Raw genomic sequence first — 24,919 nt, 5'->3', positions numbered from 1 at the left:
TGCCAGCTTCAAGGATCTTAAAATTATGTCATCAGAGAACCCAGAAAAGCTCTGCCTTTGGAGGGATGACATCAGCTCATTTCAGTGCTGACGGGTGAGGTAAGCACAGTCTGGGGTTTGCAATTTTTTGCCAGACACGAGCTGGTGGCAGCTTCATCCTACCCATGAAAGGTGAACTCAGACAGTACACTGTGCTCTCACTAACAGAGCCCACAGCACTAGCTGGAAACTACCTGTACTTTTAAAACCCAGACAACCTTGGCTATGTGGCACAACTCACAGAGATGCTGCTGCATACAGAGGAGGTGCATGAGGCACTTACTCTTTTCATCACTGTCAAGGTGGCGGTAAATGTAACCTTCCAGGTAAGACTGAAATTTGGGTGATGGGGAAAAAAAGGCCAGACTGATGGCCATCAGTTCCCAGCCCCACGCCAGGCTTCGGTAGCACATGTTATCTGTTGTCTGCCGGATCAGCTGTATGTAGAGCTCATCCCGCAAGCCTTGCATGCTCCAGCACTTGGTGACCGTGACCAATGCCACGTGATTGCGGTCCATGCGAGTCTGACGATCTCCCATGTAGCTCTGCACCAGTTTGAACATTTCACATGCCTCTTTTTTGATGGTCCGGTTGCTAGTGATGAGCATTGGCTTTTTAATGGAGCCACCATTCCAGGACAGCATGTTGGAGATGGAGATCCTTCGTCGGAAGATGCCTTGTGTGTGCATGTTCAGGTTTTTGGAAGCCCAATCTGCCATGCTGCTCTGAGAGATGGGCTTCCGTAGGGTGCTGTAAGGGAAATGGCATTCCACACAGCCCCCACGCTGGCTGCTGCCCTCCTGCTTGGGCTCCAGCTCTATTGTCTCAGGCTGCAAAGAAGAACAGACATGTTAAAAGCAGCTTAGGTGACTCCTTACCTGGCTAGGAAAATTATCCACAGTGAGACATGAAGCTGCCAGCAACTGCACAGTGGTGAATCTGTACAAACATGACTTGGTACATGTAGAATTGGTGGATAACACCTGTAGTTCTGAAAGAGCCTGGCTGGCACAGCAACACACTAATGCTGTCCCTAAGGGAAGTGCTGGGACACGGAGCAACAGAGCTGAGCATCCCAGCTGTTGCAGAGTTTACAGGGATAGACAGGAGTTGAGCCAATTTCCAGAGCAGCAGCACAGCTCTGTGGCACCAAGCACACATCAAGGAAACAAGTATCTCTGCACTCCTCAGTTTCAATGGAGCTCCAGAAGCCCAGGAGGAGGATGAGACAGTGGTCTACAGTTAACCCCAAAATACACATTAGTTCTTAGAAGTTTAGAGCAAGTCAGTGTTTCCTTCTTAGTATAGAGGAACTCCTGAATTCAGGACAGAGGCTTCTGCAGTCCAACCCTTTCCCATCTCACACCCCACATGTCTCTACATGCAGATGATGGGATTAGCACACATCACATTCCACCCCTCACTGCCAGCCTGGGGCACAATAATCTCTCCTGGTTTTTTACTTTGTTCTTTTTATCCCTTGAATTACTCCTCTACCTCCTCACCCTCTGAATTCACTCAACACACTGACTAAAAATCCCCATTTGCTGTTCTCTGCCATCTCAACATCCTCAGTCTCCTTCAAACCACCTTACCAGCCTGGAGTTGGTTTTCCTTCTATCACCCTACCTGCTCCTTCAGCATGTTCCTTCTGAGGAGTCACCTCCTCATACTATCTTGAGGTTCAGGAAGCTCTGGGTTCTCTCCTCTGTTCTCTCTGTGGCTTCTCTCTCACATCTCATTCACAGCCACCTCTGCTTAGCCTGTCCCAGAACTTCTGCCCACCCTCCTCCAATACTGAGTTTTCTTATCTCCCAATTTTCCTCTCTATCATACAAGCCCAGCACAAAACATCACTGCTCACTCAAGCCACTGGATGTTATTTTCAGGTGAGGCAGTGATTCTGCTGCCAAATTTTCTGCAACTTCCTCCCTTCTTTACTTGAACTCTTGAGTATTTTTGTGAATATTTTTTTTAATTGACTCTTTTTGCCTCTACCACAACATCCGTCTCTTTTAATCTTCTGCTTCTCCATATTACCACATATAAATTATTTTTCTTCACTTTAAAGGACATTCACAGCCTATCCCCAACCCACCATCTCTTGTGCATAATCAAGTTTCAGCTCTCCCTGTCAATGTAACAAGGTGTACCACAGCCAGAAGACTGGAGAGCAGTTTCCTACCAAGTCTAAAGAGGCAATGAAATGAAGTTGTTGAACTATTAATAGTAACATGTAAGTCATGTAAACTTGATGTGTCTCTGTGCCTGAAAAGTGGGAACATGATATCAGTTTTCCAAAAGGTTTCAGATGAAAGCAAGGCACTTATTGATCCAAAACAGCAATAAAGAGAACACACACAGATAAATCTGATAGAGCGGAGAGCTGTCAGCCTGGCTTTCAAAGAAAAGTTACACCTCACAGGTCTGCTGGAGCAATCTGGAATAGTCAAGGAGCTTTCCCAAGTTTATTCATGAAAGACTTTGTACCAGCAAACAGAAGAAAACCTAGAAAAAAGAACCCACTTTTCAGCATGGAGGATGATTGTCAGCTCTGCCTTATCAAATTGATGTAGAGATCCTGCTTGTTCAAAATGGGAACACAGAGTGAGCAAAGACAAAAAAGGGAAAAAGCTTCAGGAGATATAAAACTATCTACAAAGAACTTAAATCTGAACTAAAACCAGGAAGCAGGACATTCCTTTGAATCCAAGTAGGAAAAAAGATGGCAAAATAATCCTGCAGAAGTGCTGTGTTAGAGAGAAAACTACTCCCCTTGTGCAGGCACACTAATGGGGCTTTAAAATAGCTATTTCCAACAAGATGCTAGAGCCACTGACACCAATCTTCTAAATACTGCTATTCCATGTTCAGGAATTGGGAAGGAGAATAGCATTATGAGGAACCATTTGAAAAAGAAGAGAGAAAAGGAGGAATTGCTGTCATGTGGCTATGCAAATCTTGATGCCATACCCGCCAACTCAGATCATTCCAGTGAAGAAAGTACATATAAGGGAAGACATGAGTGACAGTAACATGATCAGGCAAGCACATTTACCCAAGTAGCAGAGCAGAACTACCCACAGTGCTGAGGCCTTGCTGGACATGAGCCCCATCCCACAATTCTCCTTCCTCTCAAGCCACTGGCCTCAAAAAGGGTTTCCACGAGCAAAGATGTGAAGCTTTATGACCTGTTTGCTACTCTGCAGGAACAGATGTGTCTTGCCTGCAGCATACCCCTGGAATTAAACCCCCCAGAAGCAGGCTCTCTATGATGAGTCTAGCAAGTCTAGCAATGAAAAAAAAAAAAAAAATTAATATGGCACAGATGGGGAGGTACCTGGGAGGAATGACGTGTAGCACCTGATGAAGTCACACTTGTCTGGCTGGTGACATTCTTTTCTAAAGAATCTATTTTCTCAAAAGTTCTCTTCTGCCTCATTGTGTCCTGTGGAGTAGCCACACTGCTGGGAAAGAATTCCCTAATCTCCAGGTCCTGTCTGTACAGAGACCTACTGCTGGCTGCAACATCATCCCTGGAGCTCTGGCTGATGGATTTTTTCAAGCGGTCAGACTGAAACCTGACCTTGCTGCTCTCTGCTGGAACTCCGTTCTCCAGGCCCTCAGCATCCAGGCTGCCTTTGCTTCCCCTGCAAGCTGCTGACCTACCCACCACAGCACGCATCTCAGCAATCACTTTATCATTCAGAGCTGTGAGCTCACTGCTGCTGCCCACAGAGCCAGGTCTTGCTTGACCTGCTCCTTGCCTCCTTCCTTTCCTTTTTCTCAAGCTTGGAGAAGGACCAGTTGAATAACCAGAATCCTGATGGCCAGTTGGGTACTCCTGAGTCTGCAGGCTGTTTTGCCGACTGTGGTGGAGTTCCATGTTCTTGAGAACATTGGCTTCCAAGATCCTCCAAGACTCCTTGAAGCTGTCCTTTGAAGCAAGCTGACCAGGCAGTTTAGTGGAGGTATCTGTTGTTGCAACAGAAGAGTGGGAGAGTTTGGCAGATTGGTCAACATTGACCATATGTTTTATGTATTCTCTGCCAGCTGGGCTGTATTCAGTGGAAGAGGGATTTCTTGCATGCTTCTTTGCAGCTTGCTGTTGTTGAATACTGGGATGCTGCAAAAATTTGGTTGGTTGCACCTGCTTTTTTAAGCTATTGCTTGGTGACCTTGGTGGAGACATCCCACTCACACAAATGCTTTCAGTATCCATATCTACTGGTGGCTCGTCATAAATTGGCAACTCTAAAGATGGCTCATCATATATAGGTGCAGGAGAGGCATATGTGGGGGATGCAGGCTGGGGGGTTCCTGTCCGGCTTCTTGGAGGTGTTTGAGAAGTAGGACCATTCATCATCACCAGGCAAAACCCACCACTCTCGGTCTTTTTGATCTGCATAGACTGCTTTGTTTCTCCAGTAGGCATTTGCTTTGTGGCTCCAGGGCTCTGGGATGTGGATTGAGGCTGAGCATATACAGCTGGTTTGGGAAGAGATTTTGGGCTGTTGGGCTTTGGAGCACCCTGCAGCTGAAGAGAACTGTTTGAAAAGTTCTGCATCTGCCTCAAACTGTTCACTTTGACCAACAAGGCTGCTTTCGTGCCTGGCAGAGGCTGCCAGTGGGTAGGAGTCTCCCTAAAAGAAGAAAGATACAAATACACACAATTATTTAAGAATTATATTTACTGAAGTACCTTCTATGTCTACCCAAATACCAAACTGTTAGTCTCAAAGTGCCTGAATAGTACTCTGAAGTACCTGCCTTCAGATTATCCAACTATGACAGTCCTTCCAGACCATGCTATTTTTTAATATACATTTCCAGATATGCGTTTATTTGTAGAAAAACCTATGAGGTCTATGGGAGGCATATGGGGGTGGCCATTCTCCACTCACAGCTTACATTCCCATACAACCTGCCACGTCTCCACCCAATCTTGTCCAGATGCACTAGGATCTGGTACCCTTGACCACACCAACAGGCCCTGTTCAGCTCCCATGGCTGTGAAACCCTCCTCTGCTGGGAGTATCACCTCTGATCTGTGGCGGCACTTGGGATCCACCACAACCCAACATGCCCACTCCAACACCCCAGTTCCCAGGATATATTCTACAGTGTAGCAACAACCACCTGCTGTCAGGCTGTGACCACAGCCAGTCTGTGTTTGTGAGCTCCGAGTAAAAGGGAATAGAAAGGATATTAAACCAGCTGAGCTTCCAGGTTTTCCAAGGCATCACAGTCCCCAGGAAGGTCCACTTGAATATGACCCTACCTCCATTTAAATTGTGCCCTACCTCCATATATCTGCTACCAGCCATCACTGGGTAAGACCTGAGGGTGTACTGCATGTGTTCCATCTGAGACAGGAGATGCTCCCCTAATACCTTCATAGCTATTCTGTTTGTACCTTGACCTTGCTCCCCACTCCACATTGCTGACCTGTCCTCTATGGCCTCTGTGCTGGTAGACACACCCACTTCTGCTGCATGTCCGGAGGTGTCCCCACCATGTCTGAATCTCTTGTGCCTTCCCTACCAAATCCCAAGGTATGTGGACACTAGCCCTCTTGCTCCACTCCTGCTCTCCAGAGCACTTTCACCTGGCCAGGTGCCAGCCACCTCCTTCAGCACAGCTTCCCTGGGGTATTCTGCCTGTCCTTCCCCCATGGTTATCCTGCCAGTGCATTTGCGCACCCCCTGCTCTCCCTACACCTGCCCCCCATCACTGTGGGTGTCCTATTTCACCTGGTGCACTCTGGTCACCTTCCCTACATCCTCTGTCCAACAGCTAATGTCTCACATCTGTTCCTTATCACTGCCCTCCTCAAGGGGTGGTGTGCTCCTTCCCTATCCACTGCTTACCATATTTTTGGCAAAACATGCTCTCTGTTGGCAATGTGTCATGAATCCCATCTTGACACAATGGCATCATGAGTGGCACAGACGAGGCTGGCACTGCCCTGTCATGGGCACAGTGCCTGACCCCTGGCCAGGGTTCAAAGGCCTCATGACATTGATCACATTTGCTGCACCTCTGTCTTTGCAGGGCTGGCTCCTTTCCTGCAACAGAGTCCATGCAGCTCTCTTGTGCAACTACCCAGGTGTGGCCAGAGAAGGCTGAGCAAAGGTCAACCTTCTCTGGAGCTTGTGGCCAGCAAAGGTCCTCTGCTTTGAACCCTGGGGCCTCTCTTTCTCTGGGGCCTCTTATATACCTCCCACAGAGGCACCAAGGATTTTATTTTAAGGGAACTCCTGACACTACTTCAAGATGGTGATGCAATTGCCATGAGGAAAGCCTGTCTCCGAGCCTCCACCTTCATTCTCTTCACAGCACTGCAGCCCAATGCTGACCTAAGCCCTATGCCAAGAGCAGCTAGGGGAACACTGACAAATTTGACATTTTCTCTCCATCTGCCCAAGCCACCATCCAGCATAGCCCCTGCTCTCCCATTCCTGTTTAGCCCTCAGTGGCTTGTCCTCCACATGCTTCTTCCTGGGGCACAATGCCTCATGCAGGGGTTGAGCGCCAGCAGTGCCAAGTGAGGACGCACACATGGAACCACCAGCGGTAACAGCAGCATGAGAGTGGCATTCAGGAGGACACCCAGCTCCACCAAGTATTCCTCCTGGGGACACAGCCTGCTCCTTGCATCGAGGCATCTCCCACTCAAGCTCCAGTCTCAATCTCAAGCCTTGCTGAAGACCAGACTCTTTCTCAAAGAGTGTGCGGACTAATAGGAAGAACCAGAACAGCAACACCTTCTAGGCTTTTAAATGAGGATTTCTGACACTTCCATGGCTGGATCAGTGAGAGACACTTTGCCAGTCTCTCATTTCATGGCACAGAAGAGAAACTGGCAAAGGCTAGAACAATCCACAGGCCCCTGACTCAGCAGGCAGGCCACAAGTGCGTGACTGGGACATATTTTAGCTCAACCCTACAGCAGCCATCATTGCATCTGGACCAGCATTATCCAGTTGTTGGGTTGCAGAAGGATAGCCCAAAGCTGCAGATGTGTCCCACTGCCTTACAAGACCTCTAGTTATGGCAGGCCTGGAAAATAACCCTGTGCTCTGTGGAAAGGTGCTGGACGCCCACATACCACAAGCTACCTCCTGAAGTTTCTCCTCTCCCTGACATGCAGCACTGCAGGCCCAGCTAGGTGTGCACAGCTGAACCATAAACTCAGCCAAGGCCTGGCAGACCCACCTCAGCCAGATACAGCATGGCCAGACTTGTGCCCTCCATCCGGGCTCATCACACACTGCTACTGTCTGGCACCAGAAAATCACATGACCAGGAACTCAGCCTGAAGCTCTGCCACTTCCTTACTCAGCTCTGAGACACAGGAAGGAGCCCCTCCCTGTCCATACAGCAGGCACTGGCACCACCTCCTGCCCCATCGGTCCCAATTCACACCCACAGAGCAGCACTGGGAACATCCCTGTCGGTCACTGCTCAGGTGTGGGCCTGGGCATCTGCAGAACATCACCAACCTGCCCATCAGAGATGGGTTCCTGCTCCAGCATGGCATTATAACTTTTAGGGCCCTGTGGGACCTCAACTAGCAAAAACCTCTGCCCCTCCATCTGTGATAAAGAGCACAGCCCAGATTTCAGTCCTCAGATGAGTGATGAGGGATTTGATCTGAAAAAAATGATAGCTCTTAGCCTCCTGCAGAGGCAAGCTACCTACCTGTGAGCCCCAGCAAGCCAGAGGGCAAAAGGCACTCCAAAGCACAACAGCTCCTCACTGCCCAGAGTCCCTTCATCAGGGACATCCCTCACCTTGGGCCTGCCCAGGACTGAAGATGCGCTGGGCCTTTAGCACAGACTTGGCCACATGGGTGGGACATGATGGAGAGCGGCAGGAGCTCTGCACTGGTACAGGACTCTCTCTGCACCCACCCTGAGCCCAGATGGCAGGTCAGTAACACAAATTAGACAGCCACAGCAAGGCATTGAAGAAGTGGCTCTGCCTCCCTGCAGCAGGATTTTGGCACTTGTAGTCCCTGTTCCAACATGCAGCCCATGCTCCCTTCCTTCAGGCCTAGGTCCAGGCGCACACTGGGAGCCAGCCTGCTCCGGACTGCTGCACCTCCCTGGAGCTGGCAGAGCCACCCACTGACACTGCTTCTTTTTGAGGAAAAGCAGAAACATGTGGGATTGCCACAGCTAGGCTACCATGGACACTGGTAGGAGGCAAAGCACCTAGATGCCCTGCAGAGGTCAGGGGAAACTGTAGCTGTGCTACTCCCATGTCATCAAATGCCACCATGCTCCCCCACCCAGGAATGTGATGGTGAAGGGAAACTTCTAAATGTGTACACCTCGCCCATCAGTCTCATCATGGACACATCATGCCATTTGCAGCCTCCCTGGCTGCCAGAGATGAGAGGAAAGAAGCACCACCACAGAAAAGACAAAGTTGTCTTGAAAAGGCCATTTCCACAGCCATGAATGATTTCTTGGGGCCACATCTGGATAGAGCTTCCTTCAACCCCATCTCCAGGCTGCTGGGAAGACCAAGCAGAAGAGAACAGGGACTTCTTGACTCCCAGCATGAAGCTTCAGTCTTGTCCTTGTGAAAGCCATGACAAAAAGCAAAGCCAGTGGTGAAACGTCCCAATGCAGCCTCTCAGCCGAGCTCTTCAGCCACTAGCAGCAGAGACTGATGAATACCCTGGGACTGTTCCTGTGAGGAATGCTTTCAAGTAGCTCCAATATAATGGCCTCAACTTGGCACTGATTTTCCCAGCCTGCACCTAGCTCCAACAGCATATCTAGTAGCTTTTCCCAGGCTCCAGATCTTCAATGTTTGTTTTCCTCCTTCCTAGAAGCCTGGATAAAAAAGGCCTTGCACCTTAGCTCTGCTCTTTCTACTAGCTGTTTTCCTGGTGCTGTGACAAAGGTGAGTGAACAGGGATGTTTGTTTTCCAGCAGCACTGCTGCTCTGCCCCTAATTCCCACACTGGAGGCAGGGATACAACCTGCCCAAACCTAAAACTCAGCAGAGTTGTGCAAAGAACGTTGTGTTTGTATATCCTACCCCAAGGCCAACTGCACAAGCAGGAAACAAGCCTGTATTAGGGATTCTGATGGTCTTTCTTTCTTATGAAAACTTAACAGTTGCATTACTTATGCTGTGCCTTGAGATCCATGAGCCCATGATGAAACAAACCAGAGCTGGAAGAGGCAGAGGTACTCTTACAGCCACCTAATCACACATTCCCTCTCACTGCTCTTCCAGCACATATTCCTGGCACTGTAACACCAAGCCCTTGCTCCTTCCCAGTCAAGGATGCTGAGCTGTGGGAACGGTGGGTGAGGAAGGGATAGGCAGCACAATCTACTGCCCATGGAGAAAGGAACCTCACCTTCCTCTTCTGGGGGAGAGAATGTTCCTAGAGAAGGTGGCTTTCTTACAGAGGATTTTAAGATAGCCTGTTATTGCAAAGAGAACCTCAGAAACAGCACTCTGAAACTCCAGTTTCAGAGTGCTGACCTTACGAGAAACAGGGGAAGAGGAGTAAAGGGGCTGGTACTGCATGGATAGCAGGGCTGGGAACAGCAGAGCCTGCTCACAGTCCTCACCTGCAGTGTGCTGAAATGCTGCAGACCAGCATACAGGCTCCCAGAAAGACTGCCTTCTTCAGGCCTTGGCACTCCACCAAGCCTTTTTCACCCATTACCTTGGAGTTCCGGCAAAGCTCAGCGTGGCTGCAGTGGCTCAGAGCACACTTCCAAAATGCTGCATTCAACCCCAGGCTGGACTGTGAGACCAAGGGAGTATATCCATCCTTTGCAGAGCTTTCCAGTGTGTGAAAGGATAATTTGGCCATCATTTACCCTGAAGAGAGTCCAGTTTGCTTCCTAAGGGGATTGTAAGAGCTCAGGATGAGTCTGGAGCTGTGAGGCAAGTGCTGTTTGCTGTCCTCGTCCAGCAAGGGAGAAACAGAGCCAGCACTGGGCTGGGCAGCCCCAGAGAGCACAGAAAGACAACATGGGAGCAAGAGCATGGGCAGAGGAGCTTCCCCAGAAGGCTCCAGAGATGGTCAATGGCTCCAGTGCCTTACCCTGCTGCAAGAAGCTGCCATTTCCCTAGGAGGTCTACCCTCCTGTACTGCTTGGGGAGGCCAAAGGCTGATGTCTAGAGAAGGTTGCTCCAAGCCACTGCAAGAGTTGGAAGAGCAGCAGCAAGCTGTGGGGCACTGAGGGAGGGGTGGCATGTGCATAGAGACAGAGAAAACAGGTTTGGAGAGCTTCTTTCTTCTTCTCGAGGCTGCTGAGGGTTTCACAGCACTGAGATGTGGCAGGGGGCACAACAAATTCAGCGGTGCTGATATAAGGCACAAGAGACGAAAAGTGGTAAAAACCAGTTTACTAAAAGAAAAAACTTCGACCACAAAGTATAACTAAAACCAGAATGAAATCCCTTCCCCCAGATCTTTCTTGGATGGGCTTGCAGGAGACTTCTCTTGGGGACTACGCTGGTCTCTGCTGGCCTCTCCATCTATCACAGAATGACAAACATGAAGGAAAGAAAACCACTACTTTTGCACTGGCATTAAGAGACAAAAGTGGAACTGTCTTGGGTGCAAGTAACTATAAAGAAGTCAAATACTACCAACAGCACTCAGTGTGTTCACCCTCTGTTTATGCAGCTGCATTTCTCCTGAGCAGAAGAGGACACGCTTGAGGTTGTCTTTGAAGAACAACACAGACAACAGAGCTGAAAACTTTAGTGTGCTCATGCTGTTAGTATACCAGACATCCCAGGAATGGCATTAGATCCCACCTGAGAACATTTGCTTCTGGCTCAGCTCTTTGCTCCCCATTTTACAAGCTAGCAAAAGGCAAGAAATCTCTCCTTGGGTGTCAGGTTCAACTAGGGAAATCAAACTCTGCATTAGAACCAGTTATACAACCCTTGCTCACACAGAAGAGAAAACACATGATAGATGTGCAAGGAAACAATGCCCAATCTTCTGCTTCCAAGAAAGCACATTTCGCAGACGTCAGCTTACTGGTATGAGCCTTGCAATCTGAAAGAGCCTTGCATATCCAAGTAGCCTGTTAGCTCCCATGCAAGCTGCTACTCATGCTTTTCTCAGCACTTGCCCTTTAATTCATTGCAGGCTCAAGGTGCCCCAAGATTGCTACATAGGGATGGAACAATGGAGAATGCCTTCCCACCTTCCCTCCTTGCAGGAGAAGCAACAGTGATGGTGGGTGATGCTGCCCTGGGAGATAAGGAAAGGTACAGCAAACTCCTGCCCACATTGCATCACTCCCCTTTCTTCTATAGGAGGGGACCCTGTAGAAGGGTCTTTTCTACTGAGAGGGCTGAAGAACTGAGGAATGGGTCAAAACTGGCATCACTTTTCCCTTGAGGCACAGCAACTTCCAGTACACAAAGGCAGAGGAGGCCATGTTCCCTCCTGAGAGACTGAGTCAGCATCCTGTCTGCAGACAAGCCCAGAGCTTAGCACTGCTGTTACTCTATACCATGCACATCATGGTATAGAATAACATTTTCCCTCCTGAACCACACACAGTTTCAGCAGGGAAAGCTAGGTACCCCGTCTGAAGCATGGCATTTTGCCTCTCTCTCCAGAGGAGGGACTGTCAGTATCAAGGGATCAAAGGGACCGGCCCCTGCAGGACCCAGTCCCTTTGCTCCCCTCCTGCTTTCTCAGTACACAACTTTGGAACAGGGCGTTGAAAGGGACAGCGGTGAAAATGCAAACTGATTGCAGCTCTGAACCAACAGCACTGGCGAGGAGGAGGCAGCTGGAAGGGAACAGTCCAGCAATGGGAGTGACCCCAATCCCACTGAGCCCATCAAGCCAAGCAGAAAGGAGCCCTGCCAAACTGAGCCCAAAGGAGTGCGTTTGAGCAGTATGACAAAAAAGCAGCAGTGACCTGCAGGGCTGACCTCTAGTGAGGTGGGGTGGTTGAAATGGTGGCACAGTTCCCTGTGTGGACAGCTGCAGGACCCTACTCAGACGATCCAGCTTTCAGGGGATATGTTACTGGCTTTTGTGGATTCTGGCTGGAAGTAGCAAACATTAGTCACAGAAGTTCTCCCACATCTTGCCTTTGTTCCCAGCGGCCACACAGGCAGCACATGAATGGCCACCACATTGCCTTTGTCCAGGAAAACCATGCAGATGCAGCTTACAAGGAGCATCTGCCATCTTGGTTTTGTTCCCAATAGTGAAAAACTTTTTGTGGGCATAACACCTCCTCTTTTTGTATACTATTGCTATTAACATTGCTGTTGTTATTGTGTGTGTCTTATTCCACCGCTTTATGCTTTCAGCAAATTGTTAATTCAACCCGTAATCTCTGCTTTTGTCTCTCTCTTACTGGAAACAGTGAGGGGAAGAGGAGTGGTTTATTTGGAGTTTAATTCCAGCTGGTGTTAAAACTGGCACAGTCATGAATACTTTGGACTCTGTGAAGCTCACAGTATCTTGTGAGCTTCACAGGGCCCTATCAGGGCTCTTACACTCATTTATCTGGAAACATGTAATGCAGTTTTGATGGTGCCCATCCTGGCTGCCGTGGAGTGCCAGACTGTAAATGGACAAAGAAGGAAAGTCACCTGTCTCATGTCAAATCCCATGTGCCAGTAGCTCAACTGTGTGACCCCCTCCCAAGTCACTGGGGTTGACCTCAGAGAACTGGGAACTACTTAGGTACAGCTTAAGACATTTACTGGATTTCTCCTGGCAGGGCAGGGACCATTCTCTGGATGGATATGCAGCTCAGGGGTGCTGCTTCTGAGGCAGGAAGCACAGGGAGCATCATAATCACCAGTAAAGTATTGGGTTCCTTCTGGTGCACTTTATGTGCATCACCAGTGTCTTGCAGCCATTAAGATCTGCACTGAATACAGGGAGCAGCAGACGTGATAAGCAACCTCACTTCAGGTGCATATACTTTCCCGAACTGCCATCCTCTGTGGTTTTCATTAACTTGGGATTTTTTTTCTATCCTTGCCTGCACCAGGCACGCAGAGAGGCAGCCTTGATCCAAAAACCAAGGTGCTAGCACTTGCTGCACTACCCAGAACCAGAACAAGGCATCCCAGCATATATGGCAGGACAGTCAGGCTTACCCAAGAGCGGCTCTAGCTCTCAGGTCAGTTCTCAGTATGACCCAACTTTGCTTGCTGCACAGCCTCCCCAGCTGCCAGTACCACATCCTCCAGGGCAGGATGATGCCCAGACAGAGTAGAAGGGAGGCAGAGCAGCCCCCACACAGTATCCCAGGCAGAGGGGCCAACCCAACAGAGATTGGGGAAGGGATACTTTTGTGCAACTGAAGCTGAAATAATAGTTTCAACACAATAAAAAATCTCTTAGTCAAACATAAAAATAGCATCTTGTTATTGGTCTTTTATTTCAGGTTTGATGAGACCACACAACTGTGCCCATGAGCTCTGTCCCTGCAGCCCCACCTCCTGCCCTGGCTGAAGTTACAAGACATCAGCAACTGAGCAAGGAGGAAAGGAAGGAGTCAGACCAGATGGGCTCACCCGCACCCCACAGCAGCCTAACCCCCTGCACAGGAGCTATGCCATCCCAACCCACCCTGTTGCAAGGTTTTGAGAGCGTTTTCATCACTACATGACACTCCTGCCTGTCCCCTCTCCGTCTGTTATAGCACCCAGAGCAAAGATTACCTTTTGACATGTATTTTTATGGTGACTCACACAAAGATGGCCTGGCCCAAGCTGGGGACATTCAGGTAGTGGTGGCAGCAGACAGCTGTGCCCCAAGAAGAGGAGGACACATGGTAGTGACTGGGGGTCTGGCAGTACTTTGCCCCACTGTTGCACCTTCCTGGGGCAGCACAGCACCCTCCTGGGAAGCACAGTTACCAACCTGCCTAACAGGGCTGGCCTGGCAGCTAAATTCACCCCATAGATACAAACAGAGAAGGCTGAAGCTCTCCCCATACCTGGCAGGATCTTTCCTCTTCTCTGCCACACTGTTCCTCTTGCCCTTCTCCATCTCCTGCAAGACGGCCATTTGGATGGGGGTGCTTCTGCCACCGCTGCCAGTGCTGCCTCGGTGCTCCAGGCCACAGCAGTCAGGCTGGGAGCTGCCCTTCATGGCCTGGAGCTGTGCCAAGGGCACAATGTCACAGCCCTGGGGCCGGTGCCACACTGTCTGCCGCGTGATGGCATTGTAGTAGTAGAAGCGGTTGTTGTTCTGGTCAAAGAGCTCCCACCACTGCTTCTGGTCTGACTGGCGCACCTTCAGGTTGGGAGGGGGCTCCCAGCTGCACTCCCCGGTGGTCAAGTTCACGTACATCCGCTCCTGGGAACGGGGCTCGATGATCTCCACCCAGTCCGAGCTGCAGGGACACAAGAGCCATATTAGTCCGGACCAGAGGCCCAAAGCAAACAGGTTGTCTGAAGAGTCCTACAAACCTACTGCCACTGGGCCAGGCAGCCTGCTTGCAGATCAAAGCATTGCTTGGGGCTATTCAGCAATCTAACGATCTTAGGAGAGGCCAGGACAAGGATTTGAGATGAGGCTGCTACAAAAGAGAAGGGGAGGTCAGTCCCGTCAACGTGGCCCACTCACTTCCCACTCACTAGCCCAGGACTAACCCACAGGGCTGGCAGGCACAGTCTGTTGATGCTGGGATGACTCACATCAAGGGCTGGCCCAGTCACAGGAGTGCCAGTGCCTGGGAGATGCAGGGTGCAAGATGCAGAAGGGTAGGGGACTTGACTTTCAGGAGCAGGGTGTATCTGCAGAACAGGATCTGCTCCTTTTGAGAGCTGCACATTCCACCTGGGGAGACCAAAGCCCTGGCTCCCTGCAATGTGGGCAACCTGCTCCATGCAAGTGCCTGCCTGCAGGCTCCACATGCTGTGGGGCTGGAAGGGACCTCTGGGTCCCATGGACCTGGCTCGAAGCCCACACTTATATGTCCAAAAGATATATGTGGGGAATGACTGGTGGATGAGACCATCTCCATTGCAGGCTCTTCCCCCTACCCCTTGGCTGATGGGACAGAGCCTTCAGCAGGGTGTAAGGTGACCCAAAGGACAGGCCCTGCTGCTGATGCATAACTCTTTGCAGCCCTAAAGAACCCCTTGAGCTGCAGGGCCCTTTATCAGCACCCATACTGGCCCAGACAGTGAGAGCAAAGCAGGTAGTGCTGAACCACTGCTTTTCAGGCAGATCAGCACAGTGGTTTTCACGCAGAGGGGTTGGGCTGCACAGCCATCATACATGGCATATCAACCATACCACTGACACACCAACCCTAAAGAGCCAGCCTGAGGAGTTCAGCAAAGCCAATGCCTCCCCAGTGCAGTAGCCCAAACCATTTTGGGTAGCCCAGGTAAATGGAGGGAGTGCAAACCCAGCAAGGTTTCCCTCAGCAAAGGAGAGATGCTACCTAAAGTGATCCTGAACCAAGTTGTATGCTCAGCATGCTGAAAAACAACATGAGCCCCTCCTGCTCCCACACCCCAAAGCCTGGCCTCCATCCCAATGCTGGTGGAGGCTGCAGGAAGGAGGGCCTTAACTGAAGCTACTTTTGCCATTAATAAAAGCCATATGAAAAGGACAGGTCCAAGACCCCTCTTGAAACCTGTTTCTGCCAGGGGTTCACTCTGACACAACCACCACTCTTCAGCAAGGGTATGATAGCAGAAGCCATTCCCATAGCAGAAGCGGGAGATGGGAGATCCCACTGTATCCCTCTCACACCCTCAGCTGCCAGCCTGCACATCCTCAGAAGGGTCAGGAGTGATGGTGGCAGCACTGCTGTGCCTGAAATGGCAGCCCAGGTTCCTGTGCCCAGCCCTGGCTTTCTGAGGAAGGTCCGCATGTCTCCTATCACCAGGCAAGTCGAGGTGAGGGTTTAGTTGCCCACTGCACCTCCCTGCTAGGAAAACTGTGGGTTTGATTGACAACAATCAATGCTGAGCAGTCTGGCATGCACCCAGAAAAAGCAGGCCAGTCCTCAAAATTGAGGAAAGGCAAAGAGTACATTCCTGAAGCAGGGCCAGCCCCAGGCTGCCACACAAGCCTCAAACATAACATCAAGAATTCTGGAAAGATGCGATAAACCCAGGATTGCAGAGATAGGGCTGTAACTCAAACACACAAAAACCAAAATTAATTCATATTCCACTTCACAAGGTTAAAGAAGTTTCCTGGGGATGGTTTAAATAATTATTTTCTCTGTCCTTTCAGCTCCAAGTGCTGGGGGATGCAGCAAACACAGAGTGGGTGCCCACGCTCATGAGCACTGCAGCGCCTGCTCGCACCAGCAGGATCACGGCAATGGTTTCACTTCATCTCAGCTCCTGTAACTCACTGTCCCCAAAAACACCAAGGACTGCCTCAGGGAGCTTCCCACCAGGCTGCCAACAAACGCTTCTGCATGGCTACAAGGACACCTCTTATGACTTGGTCTCCCTCCCATTTCACTTCCATGCTCTGTAATTTTTGGATTTCTGCACTTCAAGCCAAGATTCCACCTCCTTCCCCCACCTCCCTTCTTTGGGATGAGCCCTGCAGAGAGTTGGGGCAATACTAAGTCCTTCCTGGCCAAACATGGCTCCATACCAAGTGGGATTTTTCAAGACTAATGTCCTCAATGGAGGCCTGCAGCATACTCAAAGCCAGTCCCAAGACAAGATGTTGTTGCCATCATCAGAGACCATCTAGCTGAGGATATGCCTATGCCAAAACTAAGTGCTAACTAAAACTAAACCTTGTTAACAGGTCCTCCTTGAGGAGGTGGAATACAGTTAGGCCATCACACACAGAGTGAAATATAATTCCCAGAGACTGGCCATGGTGTGAAACTAGCCAAAGGCAGGGAAGTGCGTGCAGCGCAACCTGCTGTGGCAATCAACTGGGGTGATGGGCATCTGAAATTATCAGCCCCACAGAGACGAGTTCAAATCCTCTTTCATTTGCTGCTAATGGCACACAGGACAAACAACTCATGAAAAGGAGCAGATCCAGTCATACAGAGAATGATGCCATGTTCACCATCTTGAGTCCTCTAAAAGGAGGCCCCTGAAGCAGACCATGGCAAGCCAGTTCAGGAATGGGGAGAGGGTACCAGCCCAGAGGCTCCAACTGCTGCTGAATTTGCTGCTTCTCTGTGGGTCTAGGCTCCTAGCTGACTGAAAAACAGCACAGGCTGTGTTCAAGAACTCAAATATCACCACAGAATTTTTTTTTTAAGACAATCGCGCTCGCCCCTTCACCTTCAGCACAACAGGCCTCAGAAAAGTTCACTTAGTACAGACGCTGAGAAACCAAGTGCAACCTCCAGGTGGCTCCGATTCACTCAGATTTGCATATCAAAGCCAGGACAAGCTGTAAAACTAATCTCTATCCTCGAGCTGCAGAGAGCCTCCAGAAGGTCTCCAGCGTCAGCTCCTTATGGTAATCCTCCTTCAGCTGAATGAGACAATTCAGGCTTTATTCACACACACTCTATAACTTCTTTTGAATACCCATGCCTCCTTCTAACAAAAATTATAGCCTCTTGATTCATCCCAAATCCAGAACAGAACAGACAGCAAAGGGGTAGCTCAGTCCAAGGAAGAAGGTTGGGGCAACACCAAAATTATCAGCAAATTCCCTCAAGATCCTGTCTCAGAGAGAAAGAAGTAAGTAAAAAGGACTTTAGGGACACAAGTGAGATTTCTTGGGGGTCTCTGCAAAAGGAGAGAGGATGGGCATAAGGAAGGACAGACACCATGACAAGCCATGCCCCAATGATAATCAGCTTAAAATAAAGTCCAGAACAGTCTCAAAGGCATAAGGCCCAACAGCCCAAGACCAGTACCTGAACCTTGCGTGAAAAGGATGCACAGGCATCTTAGAGCTCTGTATGTCACCAGGGAGGAGGGAGGGCAGCACAGGCACTCCCACACCAAACTTCATGTTTCTCCATCATCCACTCTGTGCCAAGTGTTGTCCAAGAGGTTTGGAATTATTTGGGTCCTGAAATCACTCCCTGGGGCCACACAGAGAGCACCCCAAGGGGAGGGGAAGACAGAAGGGCTTGAACTGCTGCTCATCCCCACCTTCAGTGCCTCCATCACAGGATGGGCAATTCTGCAACAGAGGGAAGACCAAGGGACAGAAAACATCCCTGTTTTCATGGCCTTGAGACAAAACACAAAGCACTTGCTGGACGGACACTCTGAGCAGGAGGTGGTCATAGTGTCCATAGTGTCTCCATACTGGAGACACAGGCACCAGGGCACTGCCTGGTGACCAGCAGACCAACACTAAAGGAAACTGCACCTGAGGGCAGGAGGAGCAGTAAAATCCACTCCTGTTAAAAAAATCCTGGTGATGCAGACCAGGCACAGGTCTTCACCAGAAAGCTATCTGCTGCTTCCCTGGAGGCCAAGGGTCTCTCACTTCTCTCTGTCCCCAAATTGTCATTGAGGGTGAACACCTTGGCCTGTGTTATGGCTAGAGATGAGCTGTGGCCACTGAAGTCTCAGCAGAAGGCAAAAGACATGTCAAAAAACATTCAGCATAAAGAAGTTTCCAGGTGCTTCTCTCTACTCTTTGCAATCATCCACAGGCTGGCCAGGGACACATATCTGGCAGGCAGCCTCTCCTGCCTATCTGTCACACCCAGCCCCTGGGTTCCACATGGTGAGGAGCAAAATCATTTGTGGAGCTTGAGCCCCAGGCCACTGCAGAGAAGTGAGCTAGCTTCCTTGGGCTATGGGACCTGCCTTGACACCCTGTCCAGCTCTCAAGCTGCTGTGATAGCATACCTTGGGTCTCTTCTGCCTTATGGCTAGAGTTTTCATTCTGCAGGTCACAGCACAAGCCCAAAACTCCAGTACTTAAACAGCCTCCCCAAAGCTCTGGTTTCCTCCAGATGAAGTAGCACCTTCTAAGCTCAATGAAAACTTCAGCAGAGTTATTATTCCTTTTAAGGGGCTAAATATTTAAGAACAAATTGCAGAAGATAAAAAGAACCCGGCAGTCTTCATCTCTTCTCCTTCCAAAATGTACTGTGTGCATCCACAGCTGCATCCAAACCACAGCTGCTGGAAGGCAGGTGGCTGTGGGGGGAAGCAGGACGGTCCCTCCCCAAGGGAAACAAGGCACCCTGGCAGGGAGCTGAGACATGGCACAGCTTGGTGCTGGCCTCCAACCTGCACAGCCTTAGGCTGCATCAGTCCCAGGACACGTGGCCAGGTCTGTCACTAGACTGGGACCAATATTAGCACCACAGCACCTGACAGTGACTGCATCCCATCTCAACATGCTCATAACTAGACTTTGTCCCCAACAGACAGGATTTAAATGAGAAAACTTTGATTTTATCAATATCCTAGAGAGGAAATATTTGCTTAGGTAAAGGCATTACAGGACAACCTGCCAGTACAGCAAAAATGATGACCACAGCTGAGATGTGTACTGCTTACCTTTCACCCCTGGTGCTCCCCCATGGCAGCATGTGGGGCTCAGTCCCAAGGAGGCAGCCTGATGACTTCCCATTGCTCCCCTGGTGTTGCCCCTAGTTTCAGGGAGGATTCATGCAGGCATACTGCAAGCATGGCTCGATGAGTATTGCCATGGTCATCCCACCTGTACAGGATCCCACCAAAGGGGGCAGCAGGACTCATGCAAGGTCACCACCAGATGCACTAGCCACATCCTTCCAGGAGTGTAAATCTCTGCAGGCAGGTACCCAAGGTAATAGATCTACTTTCTCCACATCTTCTTGGGACACACAATCTAAGACACATGATACCAACTGAAGCAGACTTGAGCTTCACTCTCTTCTGAGAGCATATGCAGACACCACCAAAAACATACAGGATCTGCCCACAATGGTACTCAAAGCAGCTAAGAGCCTCCCAGCATGAAAGAAACTCTAAAATCAGGTCTGGGCTGTTTGTGTTTTTTTAAGGAGGATCCATACAAACAAAAGGAAAGGATGGAGATGGAACCCCTTAATCTCCCACCTTCTCAATGGGCCCCAGCACCTCTTAGCACTACCTGCTGATTGAAACCCTGGTCAGTGACTAGAAAGCTGAACACAGCTCCACAGATCTGTAAGACCCCAATACCTCTTGGCAGCTGTTGAACAGAAGTAAACTGGACTTGAAGCAGGATGACATTTCCCAGTGCCAATAAAGCTGCACCCTGGCTGAAGAGCATCATGCTCTTCTTAAACTACAGGAACGAGGTGAAGAAGTTGTACCTGCCAAAATGAGGTAGGGCAAGAGCCCAGGGCCCTGGAGAAGCAGCATACACCAAGTGCTCTCCCTGGGCCAAAGCAAGCAACGTCATGTCAATGATATATCCCTGCTATTTCAAGGACACAGCAGCAGTCATTGCCCTGTCATCCTATAATTACTGACAAAGGTCTTGATTTATCTAGCTTGCTGTCCAGCTGCTTCAGGACTGAGATTTACTCTTCACCGCCTCCTATGTCACCACTACTGATATCAGGGATTCCTCCCAGCATTGCCACGAAGCCCGTGCATCCAGGGGCCCAGCACAGCAGCTGCTGCCTCAGAGAGTTGATGCCAAAGAAAGCAGTCTGGGAATAGGAGGCTCTCCAATCAGAAGTTGCTTTAGTAAAGCCCCATTACCACATAAACCCAGCAATTGCTCCAGTACCTTGGGAGCAACCCACAACCTGTACACTGCGGAAGGAGCAGGACTCAACAGCGACTGATCTTCCTCACTTCTGTACACGAATCATCCTGGGCTCAGTGACACCAGGCACTGCACAGACATAAACACACTGCAGTGCAGCATAGTTTCCCCATACAGGAGGGCAAAAGAACAACCATTCTTGTGTCATCTTCACTGAAGGGAAGAGAGAGCCCATAGCAGCCAGAACAGACCAAAGTAAATAGCCAGCTCCCAAGGCTCATTTGCATGACGCACAGGGATAGCTTTTTGCTGCAGACAGGAACACTGAGTAAGGACAATAAAACATTTACACAGATTTCTGAACAGTGTCAGAGGGTGAAGAGGAGGAAGACAGGAACAGAAAAGATACTTCCAGAACCAGCAAAGGGAAACCCATCAGCCAGGTCCTCAGGATCAAGTGGCCACCATAGTGAGAGCATGCAGGGCTGGAGACTTAAGGACCTCTCAAGACACCCACCTCTGATCTAAAACAATTCCACCAGACCATCAAAAAAACATGACAACCGTAGCTTTTCTAAAGGCAGAACATGAGTTGGCAGTGGTCAGGAACAGCAGACTGAGACTGTAATTATAGGGTGGAGAACCTGCACTGCCAGGCCATGGCCAACTGGAGAGTGTCACCCAAGGTGCCAACAGAGGATGCCCGACAAACAGCCAGATCACAGAGCATAATGCTTTCAAGCACCACTCAGCAAAGCTACATATCTGAGGCAGCTAAGTTCCTAGAAGTGGGACATTAGCAAAATAATGGCCCTCTGTCTCTGTTCATTTAAAAGGCTAACAGTCATTTATGAGCTGAAAAACAGGGTCCCTTGAAAACTTATGCACAACATAGTCATGGACAGCAAGGGACCAAGTCATTCCTCAGACAGCAGAGTCCACAAAACACTGGGGGCTAAAAGTACAAAACAAATATAAGTGTTTCATCATAACTTCTTTAGGGTTATTCATTCTTCAGCAAATCTCTCCAGCTGCAGCTGTCTCTGCCAATTCCGTTGAAAAAAATCACGAGAGAACAGATGCAGTGAAGCTCTTGAAAGTATTAGCTGTCCGAGCCTGTTATGTGTGACTCAAGTTAACCATTAAAATACCAGGCTAGCAGAGGAATTTGGTTTCAAATCAAAGGAAAGAACAGGAGAGTGTTGGCAGCAAGTCAAAGGAATAACCGCCTGCAAACAAACAAATCTCTCCTGCCCTGTGAGATGCCATCAGGAAGCTTATCCCAACAGGACTCTGTGCAGAGGAGCCACAGCAGTGTCATCATTTTCTCCAGCCCAAAGCACACCAATTTCCTCTGGCGAGGAAGAAGAGATAGTAAGTAAATGGCCGAAAACCTCAGTCACAAAGTTCATAAGCTTTTTCTAAACCAACAAGCAAGAAAAATAAATATATAATGGAAAAGAGGTCCTTCCATTTGTTTTGCCTACAGGAATTGTTGAATGACAAGCACATCAGACACAACAGAGTCAGGATGTTGCAAAGCCAATGCACTGGACCCACAGCATCGGTCCCTCCTGCAGCCCCAGAGCCTCCCCTCCTGCATGCCTGCCCCACAGGGAAGCACGTGGGTCTCTGCTCTATGCACAGGTCCAGCTCTGGAAAGCTCACCTATCCCTAAGTGAATTCTTAGTTTGGGATGAAAATCACAGCCTACGTTTGACTCTTTCATCTTGTTTTTTATTCTGATGTAATAAACCATGAAAAAAAGCTTCCTCCAAAAGGAAAAGCATGCTTAACTGTTGCCCCAAACTGACATTCTTTTCCTGATTGTCTCTACAACTTTGCAGCGTGATTAGGAGTCACATCCCATGAGCTGTGTTTCAGCCTCTGTTTTGTCTGCTACACACTTGCATCTGCAAGACCAGCAGGGACTACAGTAACACCTTGAACTCTAAGTAAACCAAAATACTAGTTACCTATAGTTCCAGTGCTTTGTCATTAACAAGCTCTGGCTTGATTCAATGAGAAACAAAGACTGAGGTGTTTGACCTTGCCTTAAAATACAGTCACAGCTTTTTAAAAACTGAACATCTCTTCGATCTCACAGATTTAAGACTTCACAAAATAAAGCACAATTAGTTAAAGCCCCAAATTAGCCTTTGCTCTCACCATGTCATAGAAACAAAGCGGAGATTAACCAGGGAAGACCTCATTGTGGTCTTCAACACTCTTATGAGAGGAAGTGGAGGGGCAGGTACTAATCTCTTCTCTCCTGTGACCAGTGACAGGACTTGAGGGAACAGCATGAAGTTGGAGGAGGTTTAGGTTGGATATCAGGGAAGAGTTTTTCACCCAATAGGTGGCTGAGTATTTGAACAGGCTCCCCAGGGTACTGGTCACAGCACCAAGCCTGTCTGAGCTCGAGAAGCATTTGGACAACGCCCTCAGGCACAGGGTGGGATAACTGGAGTGTCCTATGCAGGGCCAGGAGGTTGCAGACTCAGTGACCCGATGGGTCCCATCCAATTCAGCATATTCTATGATTCCCAAGAGTCCACAAGAAGGCAGCTCGTGGCAAATGACTGCATCAGTCACCGAAGGCTCTCAGTTGTTTCTTGGAGATGCTCAGGAAAAACCAGCTGGGCTGCAGAAGAAGGCAGTCCTGCATGGCATATGATGCCTCCCCAGGAAGACTCAACCCTTGGCAGCACCTCTGGAGGTACTACCTTGAACAGACCCTCCCAAGAAATGGGGAGAGCAGCAATAAAAGAATGATACAGTCACTCACTATGGACATCACAATTACTCCTTGCTATGGACAAACCTTTTGCAGGGCATATGCTCATTTCTTTAGCCTCTCCAAGGAGGTCGGTAGGATAAAGAATTCCCTGTTTTCACTATATCTTTTTCCCTCAGTTAATGACAGTAGGCTGTCAATCCAGTAGGTCAGGGAGATCAGGGAAAGTGCAATATCTAAGACAGCGACATTGAAGCTGCAAGTTTCAAGTCTGCCAAAAAAATTTTCAAGTTGGTGAAGAAAGGGAGGGAGGGTTGTACAGTTAACACCTACACTTCAGCAGAAGAAAAGTGAATTCCCTGAATGAGAGGAGAGTGATCTGGCAAAACAACTCCTTCCTCTGGAGGGATGAAACTGGTGAACTGTGACTTGCGTACACCCAGAACCAGAGCTCGGGACAGACTCATGACCCTGGTTCGGACCCACTGCAGCTCTTCACAGATGCCCAGGCTCAAGTGGAACCACCCTCTTAAGCAAAAGCCCAGGTTTCACCTTTTCCACAGCTCTTTAAAAGGTTCCAAAAAACCACGCTGGTGATGGTATTTTTGACACAGTTCCAACTCCAAGCAGATTCATGCAGACATGCTAATGCACTCTGGGATTTTAAACACCACTAAATTCAACTAGTGCCAAGAACAGTTGAGCTGCAATTTTAAATACTCAGAGTTTATCTTGTTTGAATAAGCAAGAGATAAGTAAAGAAATCATGTAGACCAGAGCCTGGCCCAGACCATGTTTGATTTGCGCCAGGTTCTCCGCTTCACCAAGTCAGTCTGAGATAAACACTTAAGCTACTTTGCATAGCCAGAGAAGTAAATATGTATCATCTGTTTGTCCTGGTTTAAAGGAAGGGGGAGAAAGGAATAAGAGAAAAAAAGAAACAATTTAAAAGAAAATTGAGACATGACTTTCTTATAAAAAAGAGACAGTGCAGTGGGTGGCCGCAGAGCTAGCAGTACTAGACAGGATCTCCAGAACAAAAAAAACCCCAGGAAATCCGCAGTGTCAATTCTCCCCACAATTGATTTAAAATGAGCTTATTGCTTGCACTTGGTCTATGAGGAAGAAGCAGCTTCCGGGCTACGATAGGGGGAAACAAAGTTATTAATAGCATCACAATGAGCAAGTATCAGAAGTTATGTTGCAGCCCTGGAAGATCTTGGCTGGTTCATGAAAATATGTGTTGCCATGGCAGAAATTGCTATACATGGTAACAGTGAACAGTGGGATGAGAACAATACACTTCTTGATTTGGTGCCCAAAACAAGTTCCTTATGTTTTCTCCCATCAAAACCCACACATTTATTAGATTGTGTTCAGTCCAAAACTGAGATTTTCACTTTCAGCAGTGGCAAGGAAGATAGCAAAAAAGAGACAAATTCAGAAAGACATTAAAGCAGGCATCACTCTCTGTGCTTCTGCAATGGCATGGT

At 49.0% G+C, this 24,919-nt stretch overlaps 1 protein-coding gene across 1 annotated transcript in view; it reads right to left on the bottom strand.

The window, feature by feature from the left end:
* LOC102071142 (rho GTPase-activating protein 39) overlaps nt 1–24,919 on the bottom strand; it is a 52,792-nt gene that overhangs the window by 13,748 nt on the left and 14,125 nt on the right. Inside the window, exons 2-4 of the mRNA XM_074553408.1 lie at nt 14,019–14,417; nt 3,380–4,682; nt 323–869 (exon numbers count right to left, since the gene is read on the bottom strand). Of these exons, the coding sequence (XP_074409509.1) occupies nt 323–869; nt 3,380–4,682; nt 14,019–14,417 (2,249 nt within the window). The remainder of the gene's footprint in view (nt 1–322; nt 870–3,379; nt 4,683–14,018; nt 14,418–24,919) is intronic.

This window comes from Zonotrichia albicollis, chromosome 17 (assembly GCF_047830755.1).
Source record: "Zonotrichia albicollis isolate bZonAlb1 chromosome 17, bZonAlb1.hap1, whole genome shotgun sequence".
NCBI classification, from domain to species: domain Eukaryota; kingdom Metazoa; phylum Chordata; class Aves; order Passeriformes; family Passerellidae; genus Zonotrichia; species Zonotrichia albicollis.
This window is presented reverse-complemented; position numbering and strand designations above follow the sequence as displayed.